We start from the raw sequence: 25,712 nt of genomic DNA, 5'->3' as shown, positions 1-25,712 counted from the left end.
CCTCCCCGGGGGCCAAGCCATGCCAGTTCTTGTATCTTCCGTCCAATTTGCAGCAAGTCTCTGGTTTAGGATAGTGTTTCTCAAGTTATCCATAGTGAAGGATTACATTGGTTTTCTTTTTATGTCCAATTCATCATGGACTGATACCTTTTTTTTTTTGAGGAAGATTAGCTCTGAGCTAACATCTGCCGCCAATCCTCCTCTTTTTGCTGAGGAAGACTGGCCCTGTGCTAACATCCGTGCCCGGCTTCCTCTAGTTTATATGTGGGACACCCACCACAGCATGCCCTGACAAGCGGTGCCATGTCCACAGCTGGGATCCAAACCGGCGAACCCCGGGCAGCCAAAGCAGAATGTGTGAACTGAACTCTTGCACCACCGGGACGGCCCTGGATTAATTCTTTTTTCCTAAAATATAATGAAAATCAATTGCTAGAAAAATGAAATGGGAAATAAAGACGAAGACATACAAAATACAAGCTCCAATCTTTCTTATTAGATTCAAAAGAGATAAGAATACCCTGCCAATGTGCTACAGAAGTTTCTAGATGCTTACTGTCAGTTTTGGCACTTTGTTGAGGACTCATAGCAAAGAGTTCCTGGACTGGCACCAGTCCACTGTCCACACTCTGAGTAGTTGGTTTAGGCTCTTGCTCTGAGGACCTTGACACATATTTTTGGAAAGTATTTTGTATTTGGGGGCATTACCTGTGTTCCTACTGTAAGTATTTGTGTGTGTGTGTGTGGAGGGGGGGGATGGTGGTGTTGCTGATGGTCTCTCTCCCTCCTACCTCTCTTTAAACTGATTACTTCTGTTTAAGTGGAACCTTCAGGAACGTTTTCGAACAGCACAGCACTGCTTCTGCCAAGTGCTCGTGAACCACCAAAGGCCTCTCACATGCTGGAATTCTAATTGTTCACACCTGGGCACAGCCTTCCCTGGTGGAACAGAGCCTGCTTTTCCAAACCCAAAGGAATGTGACTAGAATGTTCCTGGCAGTATAATTTGCACAAAGATTACAAGTGCACAACACATGGTGGACAGCATTTTTGGTATTTGTCTTGTTCAGTATTGCCCTCCCCAGTGTGGCATCATTAAACTATTGTCTGTCAACTTCAAAACCCCCTTCTACAGTTGGCTCTGTGATGCTGGGACTCTGTGCACCCCAATTCTGCTTTGCCGTTTGGCTCCATGTTATTCTCTGCCAAGATGGGGCGCTGGGGGTGGGGAGGAGACTGGGAGCCTGGAGAGGGAAGAAGGGCTTGTTCTTTCCTATTTGTGCCCCGTGAGTTTCCTCTTTTCTTCTTGGATGCTTGCTGTTCCTGTGACTGTCACCCCAGCATCATTTCTTTCCTCTCCATAGCATCGGTGTCTTCCCATAGCAGCAGCTAAATCTGTTTAGATGTTTGTTCAGTGCTTGCAAAAGTAGCACACCATGTACCCGCAGAGACACCAGCTGCACAGAGTCCCCTCCTCTGAGGTGCTGGGACCCTCTCTCAAGTTGATACTGAGCCTCTTTATCTCAAGTTCGCGTGCCTGATGCGCAGTAAACCCTCACTGAGCCCTCAGCGCTTGGAGGTGGAGAAAGGCTTTATTTGAATTGGCTAAAACGAGAAGGTGGGAGGATTGGTTCTCTCAAATTTGCCTTAACAAGAGAAGAAAGCAGGGGGTTTATAGAGCTAAGGGGCTTGGCAGGAAGAGTTTCAGAGAAATGAAGAGATAATCTTTCAGTCCAGAGAAGCCGCTGGGCAACCTGGCCAGTCATCCAGGGTGACGGCAGCCTCCCTGAAGGCATTCTCTTTCTCCTGCAAAGCAAGCTCACAAATCCTCTAGACCCTGAGTCACCTCCAGTTTAAAACAAGAAAACTTAGCGAATATCTGCAGTTAACTGTCAGGGACCTGGCTTCAAAGCTTCGAAGTTTTGACAATTCCAACACCGTCCTTTTGTTCTCTCAGCCTTAAGGTTGTAGCAGTTTATTGCACCTCTTACCCTTATGACATCTTAGTCTTCTCTTCTTGCCTTTCTGGTTATCTAGTTAACAACTTTATTGTGGCCTAACATTTCTTTATATTAACTGTTGTGGTTTCTGTTTCCAGACTGAATCCTGACAGGAGCATAGCAAAGGACAAAGGCAAGGACCTTTGGTGGTTAAGTTTGTGTGCTTTGAGTATGCCCAATAATGCTTATTTGAACTTGAGCTTGAGCTAAGTTAGGTGTCATGAAAGGCGATAACATAGAATGAAACTGGTTTTGGCATTCCTGAGCCTGGGTGAGTCCGTACAGTTGTTGAGCTGATAGCTATTTTCACTGTTTCCTTGATTTTTTCCCCTTTCTTTTAACCTTATTTATTGCTGTCATTTCACATAATCCACCTCAGTTACACTCACCAATCCTTATTGCATCCAATTAGGACAATTGTTACAAATTCTAAACTAAGTCGGTCCCTGCCCTCAATTACATGGGGAGAGTGTGGCGCCATGTGGCAAACCAAACTCCAAAATGGCCCCCAGTGATCCCTGCCACCCGGCGTTCATGTAGTCACCTTCTACACGGAATAGGGCTGAACTGTGTAATTAATAGAGTGTTGTCGAGATGATGGAGTGTGACTTCTGAACTGAGGTCATAAAAGACGTTGTGACTTCTGTCTCACTCTCTCTGGATCACTGGCCATGGGAGACGTCAGTTTCCATATCTTCAAGCAGCCCTGTGAAGAGGTCCAGGTGGTGGAACCAAAGACCCTCACAAACAGCCAGCACTAACTTTCCAACCATACGAGTGAGTTGCCTTGGAAAGCAGTCCTTCCAGTCCTAGGCAAGCCTTCCGATGACCACAGTCCCAGTCGACATCTTCACTGCAGTCTTCTGATAGACCCAGAGCTGGCACCACCCAGCTAAGCTGCTCCTGAATTGTTGACCCACAGAGGCTGTGAGATAATATATGTGATTGTTTTGGGACACTAAGTTTTGAGGCAATTTGTTATGCACCAATAGATAACAAATACAGACCGTTGCATAACCAGTATGTAACTTTTATCTGTGTGACGGATTACGGTAGAGTTAGATCCAAGGGATGGTACACACACAGACGATGCAGTAGTAACTCTGCCACAGACAAGGCTGCAGTGTATTCTGTGAGCCTGCTGATCACTTGTTGATTGCAAAATGATCAGAAACGGAAGTATTTCTTTCTTTGTTTGGCGGCAACCAAGCATATTTTCTTGTATGAAGGTCTAAAAGTGAGGACAACATAATTTTTCAAGTTGAGTTTGCCTTTTTAACCAAGAGGCTAGATTCCCAAATTAATGTTTCTCTTTATTTTTCAAGGTTAGAAAAGTAACCAACAATACAAGTGGTCAAATAAAAAGCTTTCAAACAAAATATTTTAAAGAATTTTAACTCATTGATCTCCCCCCACCTCAAGAAATTCTTTAATAAACTGGAATGCCTCATCTTTCACAGAACTCTTGTAGGGACTATGCTGTCATTTTGGCTAACCTAGTATTAATGTCAGCTCAGACTCTGTATCTGACAGTTCTTGAACATTCTGGATATTCCTTCTTTCCCCATGCTTAATTATGCTAGTTTGTCTGCATGGGGAAGGATTGGGGGAATTGCTAGTGTATATATTTACTATGTGCTGGGTCTTTTTGGATGAGGACCTAGCCTCCCCTTCAAGTGATGCATTCTGGAGTTGAGAATTGCCTCAAGTTTGGGAACTGGTTGGAGCAATCGTGATTTTCCGTTGTGGCAGTTGGCATCAGCCTTTGACCCAGCTATTATTACTATTTCTTTGATGTATAGGTCAAGCAGGACCCTATCCATTTCAGCTCCAGGTATACCATGACCTGTTGACCATCGCAGATCCCTGTAGGTCAGAGCCCTCTGGTTGACATTCAGCCTGTTTGGATAATTACATCTGTCTCACATTCATGGTGAAGTGCTGCCTACTGGCTTCTGCTATTTCAGAATCCTATCATCCCCGTTGACACCAGGGAGTGTTCCTACTGTTATGCTTGGTATACAAAGCATAGACACTGCTGAGCTTCTCAGTGAGGCCAGTGCCTTCATCCCCAGCCCCAAAACGTTGATGCACTTCTTGTTGCTTTAGTGAAAGGAGTGTCCATTTTGGATCCCCCTGAGGAACAAGGTCGCTTGGCAGGTTTTCCAGTCTTACAGATAGATCCATTCTAACACAGTCACCCCTCAGAGCCTCTTGACTGCTTTGGTACTCTGCCACACCAGTCCTGGCATTACCACCTCACGTGTTGGAGGCCCTTATTTTTTTCTCCTAAGCTTTGAGGAGCCATTCCAGTGGCACAGAACTGGCTCCAGGTGTCCTTCCCAGGGATTAAACCCTAAGTTACAGGAGATTTCACCCATTTCAACACCTTCTCCCTTGTGTTCTGCTCCCTTGGTTTGGCATGTCATGATTGATTTCCAACATTTTTTTCCAGTTTCTGCTGGTACATGTGAGCCAGTTTCTGTAGTCTTTTGGTGAATTATTTCCCTAGTTAAGCTGAGAGTTGAACTGATTTATTGGCCTAGGAGTTATGAGAGGAAGTAGGGGTATCTTAAGGGGAGTAGGTATTGTCTTATGAGGCATTGACCCTGGCAACAGCCCTCGTGGTCTCCAGGAAGGAGAGGCTGCTCTCCTGCGGTGATGGGGTGTGGGCCGATTCGTTAGGCTTAGCGGGTTGAGGAGAATCTGAGGTTCAAGGTTCTCAAGATGTTCCCCATTCAGTTTTAAGATCTTACCCCTTCCCTGTCAGAGCCCTGATTTTAGTGTCAAGGATTTATGGGGGAACTATAGATGAAAACTTGTCTGCAATTCGGCTAATCCCATAGTCAGATTCTACGCTTGATTTTTAGCTCAATCTGTCCTCTGGTTGCAATGAAAGTTTATGACCAGAAGTAACCAGAGGAGATAAGGAAAAATTAAATGCTGTCACTGAAGTCTTGTGGTTTCCAGTCATGGTCTTAGTTGGTGATCAGCTGACTCAAGCCTGTCATTTCTTTTCTTCAGCATATTGATGCCACTTAACAATAACCAACTAAACCCATAGTCCTTATAGTTTCCATTGCCATTGTATCTCTCAGGTGCTAATGATATCGCACAAGGCAGTGCAAGCCCTACAATCTGCATCCCATCCCCATCCACTGCAGGAGACAGTGATTGCCGAGCGGGATTATCGCCTACTTACCACCAGTGTTCTAGTTGTCTATTGTGTAGCAGCTCAAAACACAAACATTTGTATTCTCAAAGTTTCTGTGGGTCAGGAATCCAGGAGCAGCTCAGCTGGGTGGTTTGGTTCAGGGTCTGTCACAAAGCTGTGGTTGAGTGTTGGCCGGGGCTGCAGTCATCTCAGGGCTGGACCGGGAAGAATCCTCTTCCGATTTCACTCACATGGCTGCTGGCAGGTCTCAAAGGTGCACTTCCAAGCTAACTCAGGCCCTCTCCATAGGGCTGCTGCGTGATATGGCAGCTGGCTTCTCCCACAAAAAGCAATGCAAGAGAGAAGCTCCCACGATGGAAGTCATGGTCTTTTTAGAACCCAATTCCAGAAATAGTATCTCATCATTTCTGCTTTCAAAATGGAGTCAATCAGTCCAGCCCATATTTAAGGAGAGGGGATTACCCAGGGGTGTCGATACCAGGAGGTGGGGATCATGGGGTCCATTGTACCACAACCCACAATGATGTCCTTTTGCCATCTTGTTGACAAGTGATCCAATTCCAGAATCCTGTCTTAGGATCTGCTTCCTAGGACTCTTTCTGGTACCATCTGTCTTCGTTTGGGCTCCCCCAGAAGCAGGTCTCGAGACAAAAATTAGACTTTTACTAGTTTGATAACAAGATGAATGGCCACTAATAGAAAAGTAGGGAAGGTGATACAAGGAAGGGAAGGCTGCCAATAAAGAGTGCATATTTTTATTGTGATAAAACATACACGACATAAAATTTTCCACTTTAACCATTTTTAGGCACACAGTTCAGTGGCGTTAAGTAGATTCACATTGTTGTGCAACCGTCACCACCATCTATGTCCAGAGCTTTTTCACTCTTCCCAAACTCAAACTCCCTACACATGCAACACTAACTCCCTATTCTTCCCTCCTCGCAACCCCTGGCAACCACCATTCTACTCTCCATCTCTGTGATTTTGACAACTCTAGGTACCTCATGTAAGTGGAATCATTCATTAATTATACTTTTTGACTATCCTATTTCACTTAGCATAATGTCTTCAAGGTTCAACCATGTTGTAGCAAGTGTCAGAATTTTTTTCAGTTTTAAGGCTGAATAATGTTCCATTGTATGTATACACCACATTTTGTTTATCCGTTGATCTATCAATCGACACTTGGGTTCCTTTCACTTTTTGACTATTGTGAATAATGCAACAATGAATGTGGGTATAAGAGTGCCTTTTTAAAACCAGTTGCCAAAGTGGGCAACTGGAGTTTAATCCCATAGGGATACTCTGCGGATTGAGTATTTTATAGCAACTTCTGTCAGTCATTGGTTGAGGCTGCTTGGGAGATGTAAATTTCCTGCATCTCTGGCCTTCTTAACCAGGAGCTTCCACAGCAACCATCTGTTGTTCTGGCAAAAGCCCTCAGGCATAAGAATAGTAACTCCGTCAGCAGAAGCCGACAGGACACAAGGAAAGTGGTAATGTCCCAGGGATACGGGTGAGCCACTGAGGGCTGCAGCCACATGAATCTTGCACGTTCATCATAATCACATCCATTAGAGTTAGGTCCAAGGTTTTTCTCGAATCTGTCTTAACACACAGCTTCTCAATTTTTCTTCCTACTTCCCTTCTCTCTCCTTTCCACACTCTCCTCCTCAATGCTGGCAAAGTGATGTTTTTCTAAAACGCAGATTTAAACCTGCCAATCCTTCCCTTGAAAACCTGCTGTGATGATGTCTCGTCTACCCTAGAATTAAACTCTTCCTGCTTTTCACTGTCAGGTCCAGTCATACCTCTCTCCCTACCTTCTCACGTATGCCACGACAGACCACACTCTTTCACCACCTTGAACTTTTGCTCTTGCTGTTGTCTAGGTTCTTCATGCTCTTTCTCCACGTGGTAAAAATCCAATGCCTTCATCAAGGCTCAGCTCAAAGGTCCCCTGCTCTCTGATGTTTTCTCTAATGTCTCCTAGGCAAGAGTAATTTTTTTCTCCTGTTTACTGGTTGGCTATTCCTCTGCCTCAATGGTTATTATGTTGTTTTAATTATTAGCATCTCTCTCTCTTCCTAGATGTTGAGCTGTACCAGGCATTTCTGTGTCTCCAAGTCCATGTACGTTTACTCAGTAAATGTGTGTGGGTTGAATAACTGGTTAGTTAAATGACTGACTATGAAAGCTCATCAAAAGGCAATGAAAAGCTAGTGAACTTCTTTAGAATCCTGTCACTCACTCTAGTGGTTGGTCGTCTGGTGTATGAATGATGTTAGAAGGAAATAAGCGGGAGCAATAAACGTTGTTTTGAAATCGTAGTGTAGACCAGTATCAAATGTTCACCGTGAGAGACACTTCTAGTATTAAGGTACACCATTTAACAGGAAATCAAGGTGTGCGTATAGGATATGAAAACATTTTTAGCAGCTTGTGCCAACAACAGTATAAAGCCTTCCTTGTGAAAATGCAGGAGCTTATGGTACCACTCGCCAATTATCAGAGAACATTAACTATCAGTAGTTCTGTAATCCAGCATCTGGATGCACATCACGTGTTAATAGAAGGCTTCTATAGTGTATAAATACACTTCATCTTATTATTGTTTGTGTGATAGCCCCGAATGTAATTATTCCTGGTTTTATGTAAAAATCTGAAAATGCTTAAGGTTTCTCATTATGGACTATGGTTCTCCTTGGAGGCTGGAGTGTGGGTCTGGGGCTGGGGTGAGGCTTCCCAGAGGCCACAGCTGCCCTATGAGAGTGACGGTCTGGGGAAGTGCAGTGCCCGGTAATGGAAGGGAGGATTTTGCTTTGTGGTTGGAACAGGACACTTAAATGTGGTGAAGTGGGGGGGCCTAGAGGCAGACCGCAGAGTCTATTCACAGAAGTTTACAGGGCCAATGTGAGGAGTCAAATGCGGCCTTGAGGCAGCAACAACAGTGAATGGGAATACAGCAATGTGGACAGTTACCAATACTTGCGTAATATTTTTGGTCATGTATCAACGGAAAGGAGAAAACGTCTACATTTGTGATAGGGTTAGAGAGAATTTTGCAATGAGCTGCAATATAAAGAAGCATTCAAGGTAGCTTAAAGAATCAGGCTTTATTGGATCAAAGTGCGGGCACAGTTTACAGCGAAACATTGTTGGGCAAACTCAGACTTCCCAAGACCCAAAGACTTTTCCAAGTTCTTACTGTAGTAAGACTAATTTTGGAGGCAGAACAGGAGGATGCCTCAGCGGCCCTCAGGGAATAGAAGAGCTGAGCAGTGTTGGGCATGGAAGTTCCAGCTCAGACTTGGGAAGATGGAGGAAGAAAGTGTCACTTCCTTGTTAGAAGCAGCATCCCTGACAGAAGCTTCTGAGTCTTCTGTGTTTGTCAAAATGCTCTTTATGATGAGTGGCAGCCCACAAAGATCCAGGTCCCTTCTCTGATTCTAACGCAGGGAGCAGATTGAAGAAAATACACAACCCGTTTTCTGTTTCTAGGTGGGAGGAGAAAAGACCCTGAGGACAACTGTGTTTGTGCCAAGAGTTGAGAGTAACTCATCAGGCACCCCACCCCCAAATCCATTAGTTGGCATTTCAGGTAATTATTTCTTCCCTTGCATAGTTACCTGTTCTCTCATTAGGACTTAAAGCGCTCTGGGAGGCTAGGAGTTGAACCCACTGAGGGAGAGCCCCTGCTCCCATTGGTGGCATAGCTTGGAAGAGAATGAATAGGTTTGATAGCACCTGTCCCCTCTATTTGCAGGAGGCAGACAGCCTGAAGGGAAAGACAATGTGCCTGCCTATTGCTGCTTCTTCTCAGTTCAGAATCAGAGCCTCACAAGAGCTCCTTAACACCACGTGATAGCCAAGATGGAGAGAGAAGCTGAGGATGGAGCCCACCTTTCTGGCCAACCTTAAATCCTAAAGCTACTGGGTTTAGGCAGAAAAGATGACATTCCATTTCCTGGTCTCCCAAGGTCTGACAAAGCCTGCTGACACGTGAGGTTCCCTGTCTGATCCAGTGGCTTCAGATCTAGGGGAGTCCAAGCTGAGGAGAAGAGTCTTTGACTAGGAAGGGGGCTCCTGTTGTGTGGATGTGGGGAGAGGGTTGGGATGAGACCCTCTATGTCTAGGGGATAGGGAAGGAAGTCATATGCCAAGCAGGCTGTGGGAATCCTGGTTTGAGGAGAATTAAGAGGGGCTTGGGTGGAGAGGCAGGGGGCTTGAGGAGAAGGACTGGATGCCGCAAATCACCACTGGATCTTGTGTTTCCCTCATCCTCTTCTTGGAGGAAAGATTCTATGGGACACATTAGTAAGGGACTACACAATTATCCCCTCCCTCTGTGGAGAGTGGAATAAAAAGCAGTTTTGTTGTTTAATACCCCAACTGCCTCCTAGGGAGTGGATCTTGACAAATCACAATACTCAAGTCTCTGCCCTGCCCCCGCCCTGTTTTTTTTATGCTGAATCCCTAGATGGCTTAGTGATGAAGACAGGTAATAAGAACTGCTGAGGGCTAAATTGTCCCTGCCAACTGAGGAAGAATTTGAAGTTCCTTTGCTAATCCAGGAGCGATGAGATGAGCTCCATAGAGATATTAGAAGTGAGGGTTTGAGGCTGGGTTATGTAAGACGAAATACCAGAAGTTTCCCTGGGGTGAGTTGTATGAAGAATGCAATACTTATGTTCAACCGGAATGTATTGAAGTTGATGTAATGAAGACCCTCCTCTTCCATCAGCTTCAATGTGGATGTTCAGTAAACTCATGACTGGCGAGTTTTGTTTCTTTGGTGTGAAGTGGACGGAGCCTCAGGGGATGGGAGAGACACAGTGTGCAAGGATCCAGGAGCCCAGAGCTGGAGACAGCCATGAAAATGGGAGTCTCCTCGTTGACTTTGTTTGAAGGGTCTGCAATGGAGTGATTCAGTCAGCCTGAATCTAGCTGTACAAGGGAGGACGAGCCTGGGTGACACTGGGTCAGATAAGAACAATTTCGATGAAGTGGTGAGGGCAGAAGCCAGATATGAGCTGCCCGCTCCTGAACGAGTCAGAGGCAAGAAAAGAGAAACAGCGTCGTGTGGGTAGTTCTTCTAAGTCACGAAAATTATACAGAATGCAATTTAGCTGGTGAAATCTTGCATACATTACACTGCAGATCTTGCATACGTTACATTGTACTTAAAGTAACAGGACACAGCGTATGCTAAAAGAAAGAAAGGAAAAAACAGTTGAAATGTTTCCAAAGCAACATTTCTGTTTCGGATTTCACATTTTCACTTTGTAGACCAGTAAGTAAGTTCGATTCCCTTCCCTTCAGGTTAGGTGAGAAGTGTGTGGATTAAATCAGTTGGGAGACTTTTCAAAATGACGTGGAGCTCCAAGGGCAAGGAATGTGTATGCAGGCTTATACCCTTGTGGGGAACGCCAATGCCCAGTTATGGCTGGTGTCTGGTTTGTGGGCCAGTATAGGTGTCAGAATTTAGAATTCTAGAGATAATTTCCCCTTTGAAACAGAACAACAACAAAGACTACAATGGGTTCTTTACAGACTATGGACTTAAATGTGGGCTAAAATTAAATGAGCTAACTTCATTAGTTAAGGTGTCCTGTAAAAAAAAAGCCAAATTGGAAGTAAAATGCTAGTGGTAAGGGTAGGTGAGCACCTAAGTGTTTTCGGGATTACATGTTTTATAAACTTGGAATAAAACAAAACACAGAGGGGAAGGAGAGGCTTTGCAAATTCTTGAACCCCTTTCAATCGTCTGTATGTGGCTTGCAGCTGTGACTTCCCTTCCACTGCCTCCTCCCCCGACCACACACCCTTTCTCTTAGCCCCAAACACTCAGGCATGAAAATTATGTGCGTAACTTGCCATTTTCCGGTTTTCATTAATTCAACTGCTTCATTGATTTTATCAAGATTCAGAGTATGGGTAATTAGTGGATCTAGATTAAACTTCTTTGCCATGTAATCAGAAACCAGTTTAGAGACGTTCTCTCTGCTTTTCCAGCCTGGAAATACACAAATTAACAACAGATTTCACCCACAGGAGTCACTATAGAGGAAGGGCCATACAAGGTAACTACGGGCGGTGTTGGCTTCAGCTGAGAAAATCTAAGGATTCCCATTAACTTGTCTCACTCATCAGGAGGATGCCTGTCCCAACCATATACCCTGTGTAGAAGGCTGTTATCCTGAAGGAGGCATTTGGTAGTATGGAGGAGAATTTAATTAAAGCAAGTGGAACATGGACCTTGTATTAGATGTTCTTGGTGTCAGGCTGCACCACCTGGGGGGCTATACATCCATGTCTAATGTATAAAAATGGCCGAGGTCTTGGGAACCATTAAAGGAATCAATACAAAGGTTAGAAATAGAACGCTTCCTTTGTGTGTGTGTGTGTGTGTTCATCTTCAGCTTGATGAAAGAGCCAAATATCTTAAGGGAAGAAAAGAACTTTTACCATGGCAGTGATTTCAGTGTCAGCTTTTGGAAAAAGAATGTGTACAAAGCAAGATAAGAAAAAAATGTGCCTGCTGGAAGTGAGAATTGCACAGGGAAAGATAGCATCAGCTAAGGTAACATAAGCTTAGCCCTGTATTTTCCCTATTCTCATGATTTTCAAGAAATTCTATCCTTATATTTAGCACTGTGCTGAGCAACATGTCCAGAGAGTTACCATGCAGAATTTGGTGGCCTGTTGGTTTCTGGGAAGGGTGAGTGTGGTGCAATTATACAAGGTGGCTACAGGGTCCTAAGCAGCTTGTTCTGCCACAGAATCTTGGCAGTTCCTTGCTTTTCTTGGTTCCAGCCTGGGCCAGGTTCTCCAGCCTTCCCACTTATTCTCAAAACTACGGAAAACTCTTCCAATCAATTTATTTTCTATTTATATTGGTTTCTGCTGTATGAAATCAAGAATTCTAACTGGTATTCTATGTCATGACACTATGGGCTAGTGTATTTTTCTGCTTGTTTTAAAAAAAAATTGGGATATAATCAACATGACATTGTATTAGTTTTAGGTGCACAACATAATGATTTGACATACAGTCATGCGCTGCATAATGACATTTTGGTCAATGATGGACCATATATACAACGGTGGTCGCATAAGATGAGTACCGTATAGGCTTGGTGTGTAGTAGGCTATACCATCTAGGTTTGTGTAAGTGCACTCTACGATGTTCACACAATGAGGAAATTGCATAACACGCATTTCTCAGAACGTATCCTCATCATTAAGCGACACATGATTGTATGCGTAAGTGGTGAAATGATTACTACTAAACTACCACTAAGGTAAGTTCAGTTAACGTCTATCACCACAAATTTCTTTTTCTTGTGATGGCAACTTTTAAGATCTGTCTTAGCTTTTACTTTTTGATGGGTGATCTGCTAAAGCATTTTCATGTCTACGTAAGGAAAATTTTCACTTGTTTTTGTTTCTTCTTTCAACCAAACAAAGGGTCCAGGACCACAGACTAGGCTGAGCAGTGTTTCTTAACAGGAGAACTAAATGGCATTTTGGGTGGGGAAAACTCTTCATTGTGTACAGTGTAGGAGGTTTAGCAAGCTGTCCAACAACCACTAAATGCTCCTTCATTGAAAACTACTAAACTAGAGGATTATACTATCTAAGGAAGGAATTAATTTACGTTAATGTTCACTATATGAATATTTAAGTGGCCAGTGAAATAGTTTCTTTATGAGGATTATTTAAAATATTGGTGCTCCTATCATACAAGAGTTAGCTGAGTATGGGTATTTGGAATCAACAGTTATCCTACATAAATACAACAAAGGGAAATAGCAATGGGTATGTCCAATTACCCCAAATGGAGGAACTGAAAATTACAGTTTAAACTGGACTATTACATTTTTTTAAAAGGTTTTATTTTATTTTTCCTTTTTCTCCCCAAAGCACCCCCAGTGCATAGCTGTATATTCTTCGTTGTGGGTCCTTCTAGTTGTGGCATGTGGGACGCTGCCTCAGCGTGGTTTGATGAGCAGTGCCATGTCCGCGCCCAGGATTCGAACCAGTGAAACACTGGGCCGGCTGCAGCGGAGCGCGTGAACTGAACCACCTGCCCATGGGACCAGCCCCTGGAATATTACTTTTTTTATGCTGGCCCTGCCATTTATCTACTCTTCATAAATGAATTGGGTAAGACTCTTAATATCTGTAGAAATACACCGCCATAGCTAATTTGGAGACCACAGATAGCTCAGTAGTCCAAATGATTCAGATAGCTCCTAATTCTGACATCTTTTGCCCAAGAATTCAGATTGCTCAAAATTGCTAGATAAACACGTTTAGTTTTAAATTTCAGATTACTTGTTTATGAGCCAAGAATCCTAAGCAGATATATTTAATTTTGTTTGTTTTCTACGTTCTCAATGAAAGATTCTTCTAAAGTCTATAAAAACTATGAGCTCTAAGACAGATTTAAAAAATGGAAAATCAAAGGATTCTATTAAAAATATTGTTTTCCTCTAGAAAAAAATAATTCTCATTTGCTTTTAGTCAATAGTATTTCTTTTCAATCATAAATCCATTATGTCTAATGTTTTGAGCTGGTGTAATGACCACTCAATTGGTTCAGAAAAGATTTACGTTAGGTGAACAATGACTACTAGTGGGTCAGTATATCCTCCAAAGAATCCCAGTTGGCAAGTATATAACTCAACTGGAGTATAGTTATTGATCACAATATTGCCTTTTCTTTTCAAGTTAGAATTTGCATTAAACTTTGGACACTGGTTTCTTCACCTATCAATTTATAAAAATCTCTTCTCTCCTTTTGCAAGAGAAAAAGCTTACCAAGAAGCAACTGTGTACATCCAATACCTATCTCCTTCCCTTTGATATTTCCGTGTTGAAACAAGAAGTGTAATCTAAAGCTCTTGTTTATATTCCTTCTCAAGCATTTATGACACATTTCTCTATCTCTCACCTCCAAAACCCCATGGATTTTCACTCTTCCCTATTTCATCCATACCTCCAAAAACAGACCCCTTCAAAGAACGTCCTGAGAAGAACAACCAGCCACTGATGTTGAGCTGGGTACCAGCAGCCAGGAGCCCAACAATCACGCAGACCCCATGGCTCTCGTGGCAGGAGGCGAGGGCAGCGGCCTGTCGTAAAGCAAGACAAGTCAATGCAGGAGTTAAAGTAGGTACTGGAGAGATGGACCTAAATCTGAACCTCAGCTTGACTGCTGAATGGTCTGTGGCCTTTTCTGATTCTCCCTGTTCTCATTTGAAAGAACGTTTATTTTATAAGGACGAGCTAAAGCATAAAGAAAACATTGTGTGCTACCCAGTAGAGTATCCGTCACTTTAGGACTTCATAAATGGAAATTAAAAAGTGAAAATGCTAAAGGCACCCATGGTAGTAACAACAATAATAATAATAACCATAATAAATTTTATAAGAACCATTGCTGACACTGGTGGTTGGTTAGAGCTGACATTTTCTTTTAGACATTGAAGAGTACAGTTGGATATTTGCACAGTGTAACGTATTAGCAAATTGATAAGCAGCTATGTTCCCATTGGTTATCTTCAAAGGCTGTTTCTCAGAGCAAGACTATCTGTGGGACAGACTGCGAGAAAGGTTTGCTACAGCTTTTTACAGACAAGGGAATTTATGTGTAGTGAGGAGTGAAAACACTTTGTAAACTGAGGAAAGGACCCAGATTGGAAGAGACAGTTCTTGAGTTTCCATCCAGCTGCCTAGAAATGGAGCCATGCAACTGAATGATATGCTATTTCTACAAATCCCCAAAGAGAGCAAGTGAATTTCAGATTGTGAAATAACTTCCTCTCCATTTATATTCTCTCTTATAAACCATGTTCACCCAGAAAAACACCATGTCTTTTTCTTCATTTTTGAAGTGAACCCATTTAGTGAAGATTTGTAAATATTTTGCTTGAAAGCTTATCGCAGATCCAACATGAAAGACTTTGCTGAATGTGCAAAGCTCACTGCTCGTAGGGTCATTAAACCAATATTGTCCTATTTTTGCTTGCATGCTCTGGCTTAAATTCTAGTTACCAGGTAGCTGCGTGTTACGACATAATTCAGGGAGAACCCTTCCCAAAGCCTTTGTGTCCTGCCTGTTGGAGGTTGTCTGCTTATTTGAAAGATCGGTCTGATGGAACAGAAGGAGAAGGAAACTCAGTGAGGGGGTTCATTGTTTGGGATGGTGACTAGACTTGTAGGAGTGGACAGAGGGGACCAGCTGGGATGTCATGGAACACAAGGAAAATTAAAGAGAAGAATGTGGAGGGAATTTCAGAATTTTCCTTCAATTAATATCTTAAATGATGACTGCTAGGAATATAGGTAATTTTCACTCCAGAGGATCACATACCACAGTTGCTGGATTTCCAATGGCCTCAAAGCAAAATTCCACACCAGCACCTGTCATATCAAATAAAACTTCCTGGATGGGTTTCTCGAAGTCCTGAGGGTTGATGCACTCAGTGGCACCCACTTCCTTTGCTTTCTCAAATTTGTCTTTGTTGACGTCCACCCCAATGATCCTGGCTGCTCCTGCTGCTTTACAGCCCATGATAACAGACAGGCCTACTCCTCCAAGGCCAAACACAGCACAGCTGGAGCCTGGGGTCACCTGAGCACACAAAGGCAGAAAACAAAAGGAAAGAGGACATGTACATTTACTCAGTTGGAAAGACCAAGTCTGTATATACTTTTCATGAGACAGAAGCAAAGGACATTTTCAAAGAAAACACAGTTTAACTAGAGAGTTTTAGATTCTCAAGATATTTCTCAGTATGGGTTACTTTTTGCCAGATAAGCACAACCTGCCTGCAAATAGAGGGTTTCAAGTCCCAGGAACCAGCGTGAGGAGAAGAAGTTTAATGAAATTTCATTGAATCTTAAGACTTATTTGACAGAGTATTTGATTCCAGACATTTTTGAATTCTTTTACACCATCCCCATCTTCCTGCAGCCCTTCCTTGCTCTTTCCTTTTGGGCATCTGTAAACTTTGCATTACTTACAATGTCAATGCCTTATGAAGGCAAAGTCTTATTTTTTATTGGGTCCAAAATGAGGCTAATTTAAGTTGAACCACTTCCATCCTATCTGTGTAGTATTGAGACTAATGGATGTTGGGAAAAACAAAGAGCCAGAATTCAACAGCCACTTAAAGAAGGGAGCTGGGAAAGTTTGTGTGATGTTCCAGAAATAGCCTGTTAACAGGAACCCAAGCTATTGGTGTGAGATTGCCTGACCATTCTGTCTAATATAGCAACACCCCCTCCATCACTTGCTCTCTTTGTTCTTCTTTTCTTTTTACGAGCGCTCATCAGCACATGCTAGATTATAAAACAGAACAGAAGCTCCATGCGTTTTACTAGCTGCTGAATCCCGGCACCTGGATCAGAGAACGGCTCCATAAATGTTTGTTGCATAAACCAAAGAATGGACTGGAATGTGGAAGGACACATAGTCATTTTGCGACTGTGTTATGTTTAACTCCCAGGAATTCCTCATGTCTCCACTTGTGAATGGCATCCAGACTTAATTTGCCACTTACTACTGATCAAGAGGGCATGGGAAAGATGTTGAAGGGGGCGTGGGATCACTAGGCAGATAGGAAAGAACTCAAGGATGTTTAGAGGCAGGTTTGTGATTCTTTCTGAGGTTGTGTGATGAGACATGGGCCAGATGCATGAGGCCTTTCAACTCCATATGCCAAGAATTCCGTTCATCGTGGGTACAAACACTCCTCACCTTGGCTGTAGTGATTGCAGCACCATAGCCCGTGGAAAAACCACAGCTAATGAGGCAGACTTTCTCCAGAGGTGCGACTGCATCAATCTTGGTAACCGAGATTTCTTTTATCACTGTGTATTCGGAAAAGGTGCTTGTATTCCCAAAGTGATATACTGGTTTTCCTTTGCAGGTAAACCTGCTGGTACCATCAGACATCAGGCCGGTTTTTGATTGTCTTTTATAGACAAGAAAACAAACAAAAATTTTTATTTTGAATTAGAAACCACTTCCAAGGAAATTGAATTGATTTTTCAGAAAGAAAATACTAGTAAAGACTTACTTGAATTGTACACAAAAATTGCCCCCAGGATTAAGGCAAGAGGCACATTCTCCACACTGTGGTAGAAAGAGTGTGATAACTTTATCACCTAAGAGAGAAAGATCATTGATTAAGACCTTATTTTTTAAAGCAAAGAGATAGCTGTCTCTCAGGACTTCAACAACAAGGCACCCAAGAAAATATGCTAAGTGGAATTATTTCCACATTTAACTGTGCTTGATGCTATGGGGAATACCAAATACTTGCAAAAAGAGGGGCTATCTTCAGCATATGGGTCTAGCCCTGGCTAAGCGACTGAATCCCAAGGTGCCAGGTTTGCCTCCTTTGTAAGTTCCACTTAAAGCACTAAACAGTTTTGTCAGGTAGCCATTGAGCCAAGTCTTGTCTTACATTTTCTCCACTAACTTCTGCTGTCAGGGATCAGATTTAAAATAGTTCCGCTACCACACACTCATAGAATAAGCTTCTGGATCAGGGAGAAAGGCTGGTGTGTACCCTGCCCTCTGTATTTCACCTCAGTCCCTTGTCCTTGGCCATGGAGACCAAAAGTAGGAGATTTCTCTAGTAATGTTCACAGTATAAGGAGAAGATTAGAACAACTTGCCTGGGCTGGACTGACTGACTGCCCCATTGTCTAGCACTGTAAACCAGAGCAACTCATTTCATATTTTTAGTTAAAAATCTTTGTAGGATTTAGGCTTTTATGTTGTATTTAATTTTAGTTTTTAAAAAGTAATCCATATATATGGTAAAATTTAAACTGCATAAAAATGAAAATTGACTGCCTTGTCTCCAGTCCCCCTTTCCCCACTGCAGCAACAATTACTGTGATCAGTATCTGTGGTATCTTTCAGAGATAAATGCCTTTACAAACACAAAGGCTAGCCTACTGTTGACCACATCGTAGGCCTTGCTTTTTTACTTAACAATGTATCTTGGAGATTTCTCATTTCAGTATGGAAAGCACTCTATCGTTTTGCTTACTAGTTACATAGTGTTGTGCTGTATAGATATATCATAATTTATTTAACCAGTCCCCCAGCCACTGAGAGGTATTTAGGTCGTTTCCTGTTTTTTTTTTTTTTTTATTTTTTTCCCCCGACATGGAAAACAACAATGCAGTGAATAGTTTGTGCCCACATGGGCTGTGGTTGGCACAATTTTTAAATAGCCCCCCAGAGGTGTCCTGTCCTAATCCTCAGAAACTGAACATGTTGAGTTATCACGCCTGTGAATATGTCGCATGGAAAGATGGACTTTGCAGCTGTAATTAAGGTTACTAATCAATTGACATTAAAATAGGGAGGTCATCCTGGATTATTTAGATAGACCTAAGGTAATCACAGAGCCCTTGAAAGGAGGCAAGAGGAAAGCAGAAGAGGAAGACAAGGCGAGTCAAAGCACAAGAAAGACGATGTGTCATTGCTGCTTTGAGGCTGGAAGGGGGCGAGGGGGCCACACAAGAAACAACGAGAGCAGCTTCAAGGAGCTGCAGGCAGCCCCAGCTGACAGCCGGTTCCCTGAGGTTGAGGACCTCAGTCCTACAGCCTCAAGGAATTGGATTCTGGCAACAACTTGAATGAGCTTACAAGTGGAGCATTCTCCAGAGTCTCCAGATAAGAACCAGCTGGCCAGTTCCTTGATTTTGACCCTGCAAAACCCTAAGCTGAGAACCCAGCAAACCCACCCCGACGTCTGACCTATAGAAACTGCGAGAGAATACATTCGTTTTGTTTTAAGCTGCTAAATTTGTGGTGAGTTTTTACACCAACAATAGAAAGCTAGTACATGGGTATATATGTATGAAATAACTGTCTAGAATTGAAAGTATTGGGTCTGAAACATATTCATTTAAATGACGTTACCTATTGCCTCACTTAGAGTTGTGCAAATTTACTTTCCAAACAGTAAGGTCTGAGGGGGTTGTTTGCCTCCACTCTTGTCAACCTTATGTACTATTGAACTTTTAAATCTTTGGTAATGTTAGGTAAAAAGTGTTTTTAAAATTGTGTTTTAAAACTTTATTTAATGTGTTTGAGGTCGCGCATCTTTTCATATGCTTAAAAACATTGGTATGCGTGTTTCTATCTATCTATCTATATATATGTATTTTTTTTCTCTCCGAACTAGATATGTATTTATTTTGCTCATTTCTACTGGGTTATTTTTTAAAATTGCTTTTGAAGGATTCTTTATGTATTAGGGAAATCTGTCCATTGTCATTTTGGTTTGTTGATTTTTTGGGAGGCATTTTTGGTACAGAGAATTTTAAGAAATTTTTATGTTGTCAAATTTATCTCTATATTATTATGTGTCTTCTGGCTTTTTGGTGTTCATTAAAACTTCCTGCCCTTCTCTGAGGTAATACAATGTTCTCTCATGGTATCTTACGACACTTCTCTGGTTTCCCTTCACTTGGATTCACACAGTATTTTTGGGGGATAAAGAAAGCAATAGCAACTCAGCTTATTCTTTTCCCCCGATGACTATCCCGTTGTTTCAACATCATTTGTTGAATAATCCGTGTTTTCCCCCTCACATTGGAAAGACAAACCGAATCCTGCACTAAATTCCTGTTCGTGTTCGATCCAGTCCTGGCGTTCTCCCCTATTTGGTTCCACTAATAGGTTCGACTCTTTATCAGATGCTTCATTTAAATAATTGTTCCACAGTTTCTATTTGTAAATTTTTCTCTCATTTGCACTTTCAGTTCTGTTGCAGTGCATTCTGTTTCTTGTTCTTATTAATATTAAAATTTAAACGCAAAGAATACAATATATTTAGTGTTTTTGTGTAACTCGTAAGTATCCCTCCTTTTCTAAGAAATGGGCAACGTTTCACCTTTTATTTCACTTGATCTTAAGTTATTTAAAGGATACTTTTTATTTTCCTGATGGGGGTTCCAAGTTGCTGCTGTCTCCTAACTCCAGGTGCCCGTTCATACCTGTTTTCACCGTGCTCACTCCTTCTCCCACACTCTCGACTATTCCAGCCCCTTCATGGCCCAAAATGATGGGATAGTTGTTGTGAGAGTTTGGATTCGCCAACATTTTCATCTCTGTACCACAGAGCCCCGTGGCCACGATCTGTATGGGAGGAAAGAGTAATACAGCTCTTTCTGCCTCAGATAAAGGTGTTTTAGAGTTGCTAATGCTTTAGAACTTTTTGCTAGTTTGGTATGCTGCGTTAACATTAATGCATTTATTTCTTAGTTTTAATTCTAGGTTAGGATCCATAGTAATTTATTTCAAGCAATGTAATGATTTTCATTATCTAATTTCAGAATCGAAATGATGATGTTAAAACTTAGTGGGGACGGCAGATGGGTTCAGAAGAGAGTTGTAAAACCAGAGTGTGACATTAAATGTCTCACTTTGTCCTTCATTGGAGCTTGTGGATGGGAGTGTGGGGGAGAAAGACCAATGATAGAAATGGAGGGATTAGAACACAGGAAGGGAAGGGATAATGTTTCCTATGACAATTGAGGCCTTAGTTTATTTCACATGAAGCCTTTAGAGTTGTGCTATTGGTACAATCATAATCCCACTTTTTTTTGTCAATCAGACAGACAATTTAAATGGAGGCAATCTAGAGCAGTGGTCAAAAGTTTAAGGCTGAAATCCTGGCTCTGGCTTTTCTTAGCTGTGTGACCCGGGGCCAAATCCTCCTGCGTGAGGCTCAGTTTCTTCATTTCTAAAATGGGTATGAAGTTGGCACACACACACATAACTAACTCGAGGAGTGAAACCTATTGAAATTTGCTCACATAAAAGGGACATTATTGGAAGAATACCATACAATTGCTAGCTACCTGACCGTGGGAAAGTGCAGTCAGACCTCACGGATCTAGGAATCCATCAAGTGGCCTTTGTCTTCCTCTCCCTACTTTGATTCGACATGTGCATAGCTATTATTTTCTGCAGACAGGCTTTCTCTTACTCATCATGGTCACATGATCACCTGACAGTTAAAAATGGCTACCAGGCCTGAGTCCATCCCGTCTCTCCAGTGGCCACAATCCCTGCCTTGCTCTGTCTCTATTTTGTTCAAATTCACGAGTGAGAGATTCAGGTCTGTAGCTTGTCAGGTAATGGTTGGATGTCTTGGAGTCAGTGTCCAAATCTGATGTGTGAGTTGTGACCCTGTGGGTGGAGAGTGGATGAGGCTAGCCAGATGGCCCACCGTACACTCCTCAGGGGATGTAGGCCAGGGAAGGCTCTCTGAGAAGAGGGCATGGGTTGTGCAGGTAAGGTAACCTAGAAATGACTGTCCATTTGTAAGCCATTAATAAAGAGTACTTATTCATCATTATTAAAATTAAATAATAACAGTTAAGTCACCCTGAACTAGGAGTCAGGTGAACTATGTTCTGGTCTGGAGGTCCCCTGATAGAATCACCTGGAGGAGATTTTAAAACCTTAGGACCAGCCTGCACCCCAGACCAATTAAATCACAAATTCAGATTGTCTGGGGGTGGCACCCAGTTATCAGCATTTCCAAAGCTCCCAGATGATTCCAAATGTGTAACCAAGGGTGAGAAAAACTGTTGCAGTCTGTGTTCTTACTGTACTTAGCTGTGTGAACAGTCACTACGCCCCAGTGGATTTCAATCTTCTCATCTGTAAAATCAGTTTCCCCTGGGTCCCTTCCATCTCTAACCTGAATTTCCAGGATTCAGACTTGATTTATCCGTAATCACATTTTTCGTACAACATATTTCAAGATAATTTAAATATTATAAAGAATGTTATTAAGGAATTTAAAAGTACAGATTAGAATATGGTTTGTGGGTAGAAACTTCTTTTATTTCGTAATTAGTACTATAGCTGCAAATAAGTATCCTTTGGGGGTATTCAGCCTATTCCAAACCTGTTTAACCTATTCTTTGGCTGTATTTAAAGACTGATGGAAATGTTTAACGAAGAGGAAATAGAAGAGAATGTAGTTTTCTTTCAGAATTGAACATTGTGAAAAGAATGTATAACAAAGTGAACAGCTCTGATTTTTGGTGTGGACATGATGTGGAATTTTCTTTTTACCTTTATGCGAACTTCCTTTGCCTTTGGTGGGGCCACTTCTATTTCCTCAATGGCAAGTGGTGCACCAGGCTTCCAGTGTATAGCTGCTCTGCACCTGATAACCTGGCAAATAGAATATGGGGTCAAAAGGGGAAACTCCTTAGGCTTGGGAGATGGAAGACACCTGTGTTAATCATTTTTGGGGGGCTTCCTCACTCAAACCAAAACAAAGAAAAAATCATTGCTTTAATATGTGCCGCATGTAGCCTCTCAAACCTCAATCCAACTCTTTTGTACTCTCAGTCTCTGTATTCAAATTAGATTTGCAATACTAATTACGTGCACATACTGTGACACAACCAAGAGGATAGATGTCCCACTTTTGCTCTTACCATGAATGATGTTGTGTAATGGCTGTTTCAGGGAAGGGATGGCATTGCAGTGTGGGAGTTATTTATGATCCTGGGTACAGGACACAGTCAGCTTTGGGGTGGAGGGGTATGGAGCAGGGAATGAAGACCATCTGGTTGTGGCAATTCCTCAAATGGTGGTGGTCATTTTCAGATTGAGGTTGGAGAGGTTGTTGGTGGCAGGGTAGTTCTTAGGGCTTCTGATTTCAGCCCACCGCTGTCCTCCCTATAAATTCTCTTTCCATGTGGTCTCATCTATTTTTATAGATTCAACCACTACCTTTATGAAAATGACGTTCACAGTCTGCATCTGTGAACAGACTTGTCCCTAAGCTTTAGACGTATTTATTCATCTGCTGTTTGAATGCGCTACAGGTACCTCAAACACAACATGTTAAAACATGAACACATCATTCTTTCTTTCTCCTGTCTTCCCCACCCCCACACCAGCGGTGGACACAATCTACTCCTCCCACTGCGTTCTCTATTTCAGTGAGTGGCCATGTAACCTATTCACTCACCCAAGAAAGAAACCCTGGAAGTAGACTTAAGTTCTCGCTCTCCTTCAACCTCTATGATCTAAAATTTTTTGGAATCTGTCCCCTCTTCTCCATTCTTCATACTACTGTATGGTCCAGGTCCTCATGCCTTTCACCTGGCTTGAGTTCATCACCTTGAAATCCATCCTCTATCTCATTGTCATCTGAACTATAATCCTGATCATGCTAATCCCCTACCTAAAAATGATATTGCTACCAATTGTTAATGAGGATCTGTTGATATGGTCTACAAGGCTTTCCATGATCTTCTCCCTGTCAGCCTCTCCAGCCTTATTTCTGGTCACTTCCTGCCTCAGACTTTACCCTCCAGGCACAAAAAATATTCTGGAGATTCTCATATAGGATATTTTTCTTGCTTCTATGTTTCTCCTCATCTTGTTTCTTCCCCCTGTACAACCGTCTCCTCTTTTACTTGGTGAATTCTTAGCGCTACAAGTTTCCTCTTAGGTGTTGTCTTCTCTGGGAAGCCAACCAGGTTAGGAGTACTTCTCCTCTCTCTCTTTTACTACCCTTGCACACTCTTTTATAACTGTGCTTTTGTAATTACTCTGTCTCTTTGTGAGATCCTTGGAGGAGGCGACATGTCTCTGACTCTGGAATATTGGATAGAGGGCTTGATATATTGCTTATTGAAGGACTGAGAAAACTGAGGAAAGGCAAAGTGCATACAGGGAACGAAGGAGAGGTACTAAGCCCGAGAGCCTCTCACCTGGAGGGGTGCTGTACAGAGACTAGGTGGGCGACGAGCTGTTGGTAAATAAGCAAGCACACAAACTGAGACAACAAAGACGTGACATAAAGGAGAAGACTGCACTTACTTTCCCTGTAGTATTCATGCTGACTTTCTTAGTGTTCTTGACACAGAGGAATATATTGAGAAAGGGAGACTCTCGTTATCACTTTCACTGTGGAAAGTCCAAGAGTACACAGGTCACTGATCAGTAGAGACTGAGTCCTGAGCTTTTTGTTTAATTAGGTAATTATTATCCCTGTTGTCTAGAAACTCAGATTGTCCTGTTTCTTGAGGGAGGTTCCAAAGTATAATCTGAAATAGATGTAGCTGAGTGAAAGGGCACAAAATGTGAAATTGTGCAAAGGTTTTATTCCTTCTTCTCTCAATCATGAAGTTCTCCTCTTAGCACCCACTCTATTGAGGTTTAAATTTGGTCTTTTTTTTTGCTGAGGAAGATTAGCCCTGAGGTAACATTCATGCCAATCTTCCCCCTCTCTATATGTGGGACGCTGCCACAGCATGGCTTGACAGATGGTGTGTAGGTACACACCTGGGATCTGAACCTAAAAACTCCAGGCCGCCAAGCAGCATGCGTGAACCCAACCACTACGCCACTGAGTCAGCCCCTAAATTTGGTCTTTTACATGCCCAAGTTCAGAATTTCTAACAGAGTCTATAAAATTGCCTCTTTTATGTTGTTTCTCACATGCAGATATGATCATCTGTGTCTCTAAACTTGAGTAGTCCTTTTGATTTTCTAAACCTGTGTCTCATTGTTGCGGAATTAGGATGTTACTAGAGAGTTTTTTCTAGTAGTGTAGCGTAAGCTCCTCATGTCTTGGTGTGCTGAGCTGATTACTCAGAGGAAGTGAAACCAATTTGCATAAGGAGCCTGACCATCAGGATTTGGATTTGAGAAAACCTCTGTATGTGAACTAAGAGAGTGTTGGCCAGGACCCAAGACCCTGATGAACAAGAGGCACAAGGAAATGCATTTCCAATGAAAGGCAACAGCGGTGGGCAGGTTTTAGCTAGAAGGGAAGAGAAGAAGAGAAAATGGTCTTTATGTGACAACTGGTACTGTCGTATGATTTTTCTTCTTTAGCATGTTGATGTGGTGGATTAAATTGATTAATTCCAAATGTTGAACCAGTCTTAACAGACCTGGAAAAAATCCCCCTTGCTAATTCCTTTTATATATTACTGGATTAATTTTGCTAATTTTTTTTAAAGATTTCTGAGTCTATATTTATGAGAGTTATTGGTGTTAGTTTTCTTTCTTTTCACTGTCTTCATCTGATTTTGGTGTCATGGTAATACAATTTCATAAACTCGACCTCCTCCTCTGAGGAATTAGTCCATTTCATACAGGCCGTCAAATTTATGTAAGTAGAGCTGTGCTCTCTCTCTTTGTTTTAAAAAACAGCTTTATTAAGACACAATACACCTACTATACAATTCATCCATTTAAAGTGCACAGTTTAACTTTTTGTGTATTCACAGATATGTGCAACCATCACTACAATCAATTTTTGAATACTTTCATCAACTCAGAAAGCGCTCCCATACCTCCCTGTGCCTTCATTCCACCCCCGCCTCCCCACCAGCCCTCCACAACCACTCACGTACTGTTTGTCTCCATAGATTTACCTATTCTGAACATTTTACATGAATGGAATCATATGATATGTGTTATTTTATGACTGGCTTCTTTCACTTAG

The 25,712-nt window shown here is 42.2% G+C and overlaps 1 protein-coding gene and 1 long non-coding RNA gene across 11 annotated transcripts in view; one reads left to right on the top strand and one right to left on the bottom strand.

Annotated features, from left to right (window-relative positions):
- LOC139044831 (uncharacterized) overlaps nt 1–25,712 on the top strand; it is a 74,685-nt gene that overhangs the window by 4,454 nt on the left and 44,519 nt on the right. For 8 of the 10 annotated variants that reach the window (XR_011502112.1, XR_011502110.1, XR_011502111.1 and 5 more), the window contains exon 2: nt 13,105–13,347. This is a non-coding gene — a long non-coding RNA (uncharacterized lncRNA). Of the gene's footprint in view, nt 1–6,120; nt 6,185–11,200; nt 11,900–13,104; nt 13,348–25,712 lie in introns of those variants that run through there. The other 2 variants (XR_011502116.1, XR_011502119.1) reach the window with 2 other exon arrangements.
- On the bottom strand, nt 8,281–24,225 carry LOC123283859 (alcohol dehydrogenase 6-like). Its single transcript, XM_044766367.2, has 9 exons — nt 24,077–24,225; nt 22,310–22,411; nt 20,215–20,356; nt 17,271–17,358; nt 16,949–17,165; nt 15,560–15,820; nt 14,183–14,318; nt 11,056–11,194; nt 8,281–10,386 (listed from the first exon to the last, which is right to left on the bottom strand). Exons 1-9 carry the CDS (start codon nt 24,092–24,094, stop codon nt 10,362–10,364), a joined length of 1,128 nt encoding a protein of 375 aa, XP_044622302.1. The 5' UTR covers nt 24,095–24,225; the 3' UTR covers nt 8,281–10,361.

Source organism: Equus asinus, chromosome 3, assembly GCF_041296235.1.
Source record: "Equus asinus isolate D_3611 breed Donkey chromosome 3, EquAss-T2T_v2, whole genome shotgun sequence".
Lineage (NCBI taxonomy): Eukaryota > Metazoa > Chordata > Mammalia > Perissodactyla > Equidae > Equus > Equus asinus.
The sequence above is the reverse complement of the archived record's forward strand: the minus strand, read 5'-3'. Positions and strand labels throughout refer to the sequence as shown.

Bases quoted from the DNA above. Each gene is read 5' to 3' on its own strand.
- LOC123283859 (XM_044766367.2), bottom strand. The intron at 20,357-22,309 runs GTAAAAAGAAAA...CCTCCCATACAG, and splicing joins CAAAGGAAGTTCGCATAAAG to ATCGTGGCCACGGGGCTCTG. The intron at 17,359-20,214 runs GTATGAACGGGC...TTTCTCTCTTAG, and splicing joins AGTGAGCACGGTGAAAACAG to GTGATAAAGTTATCACACTC.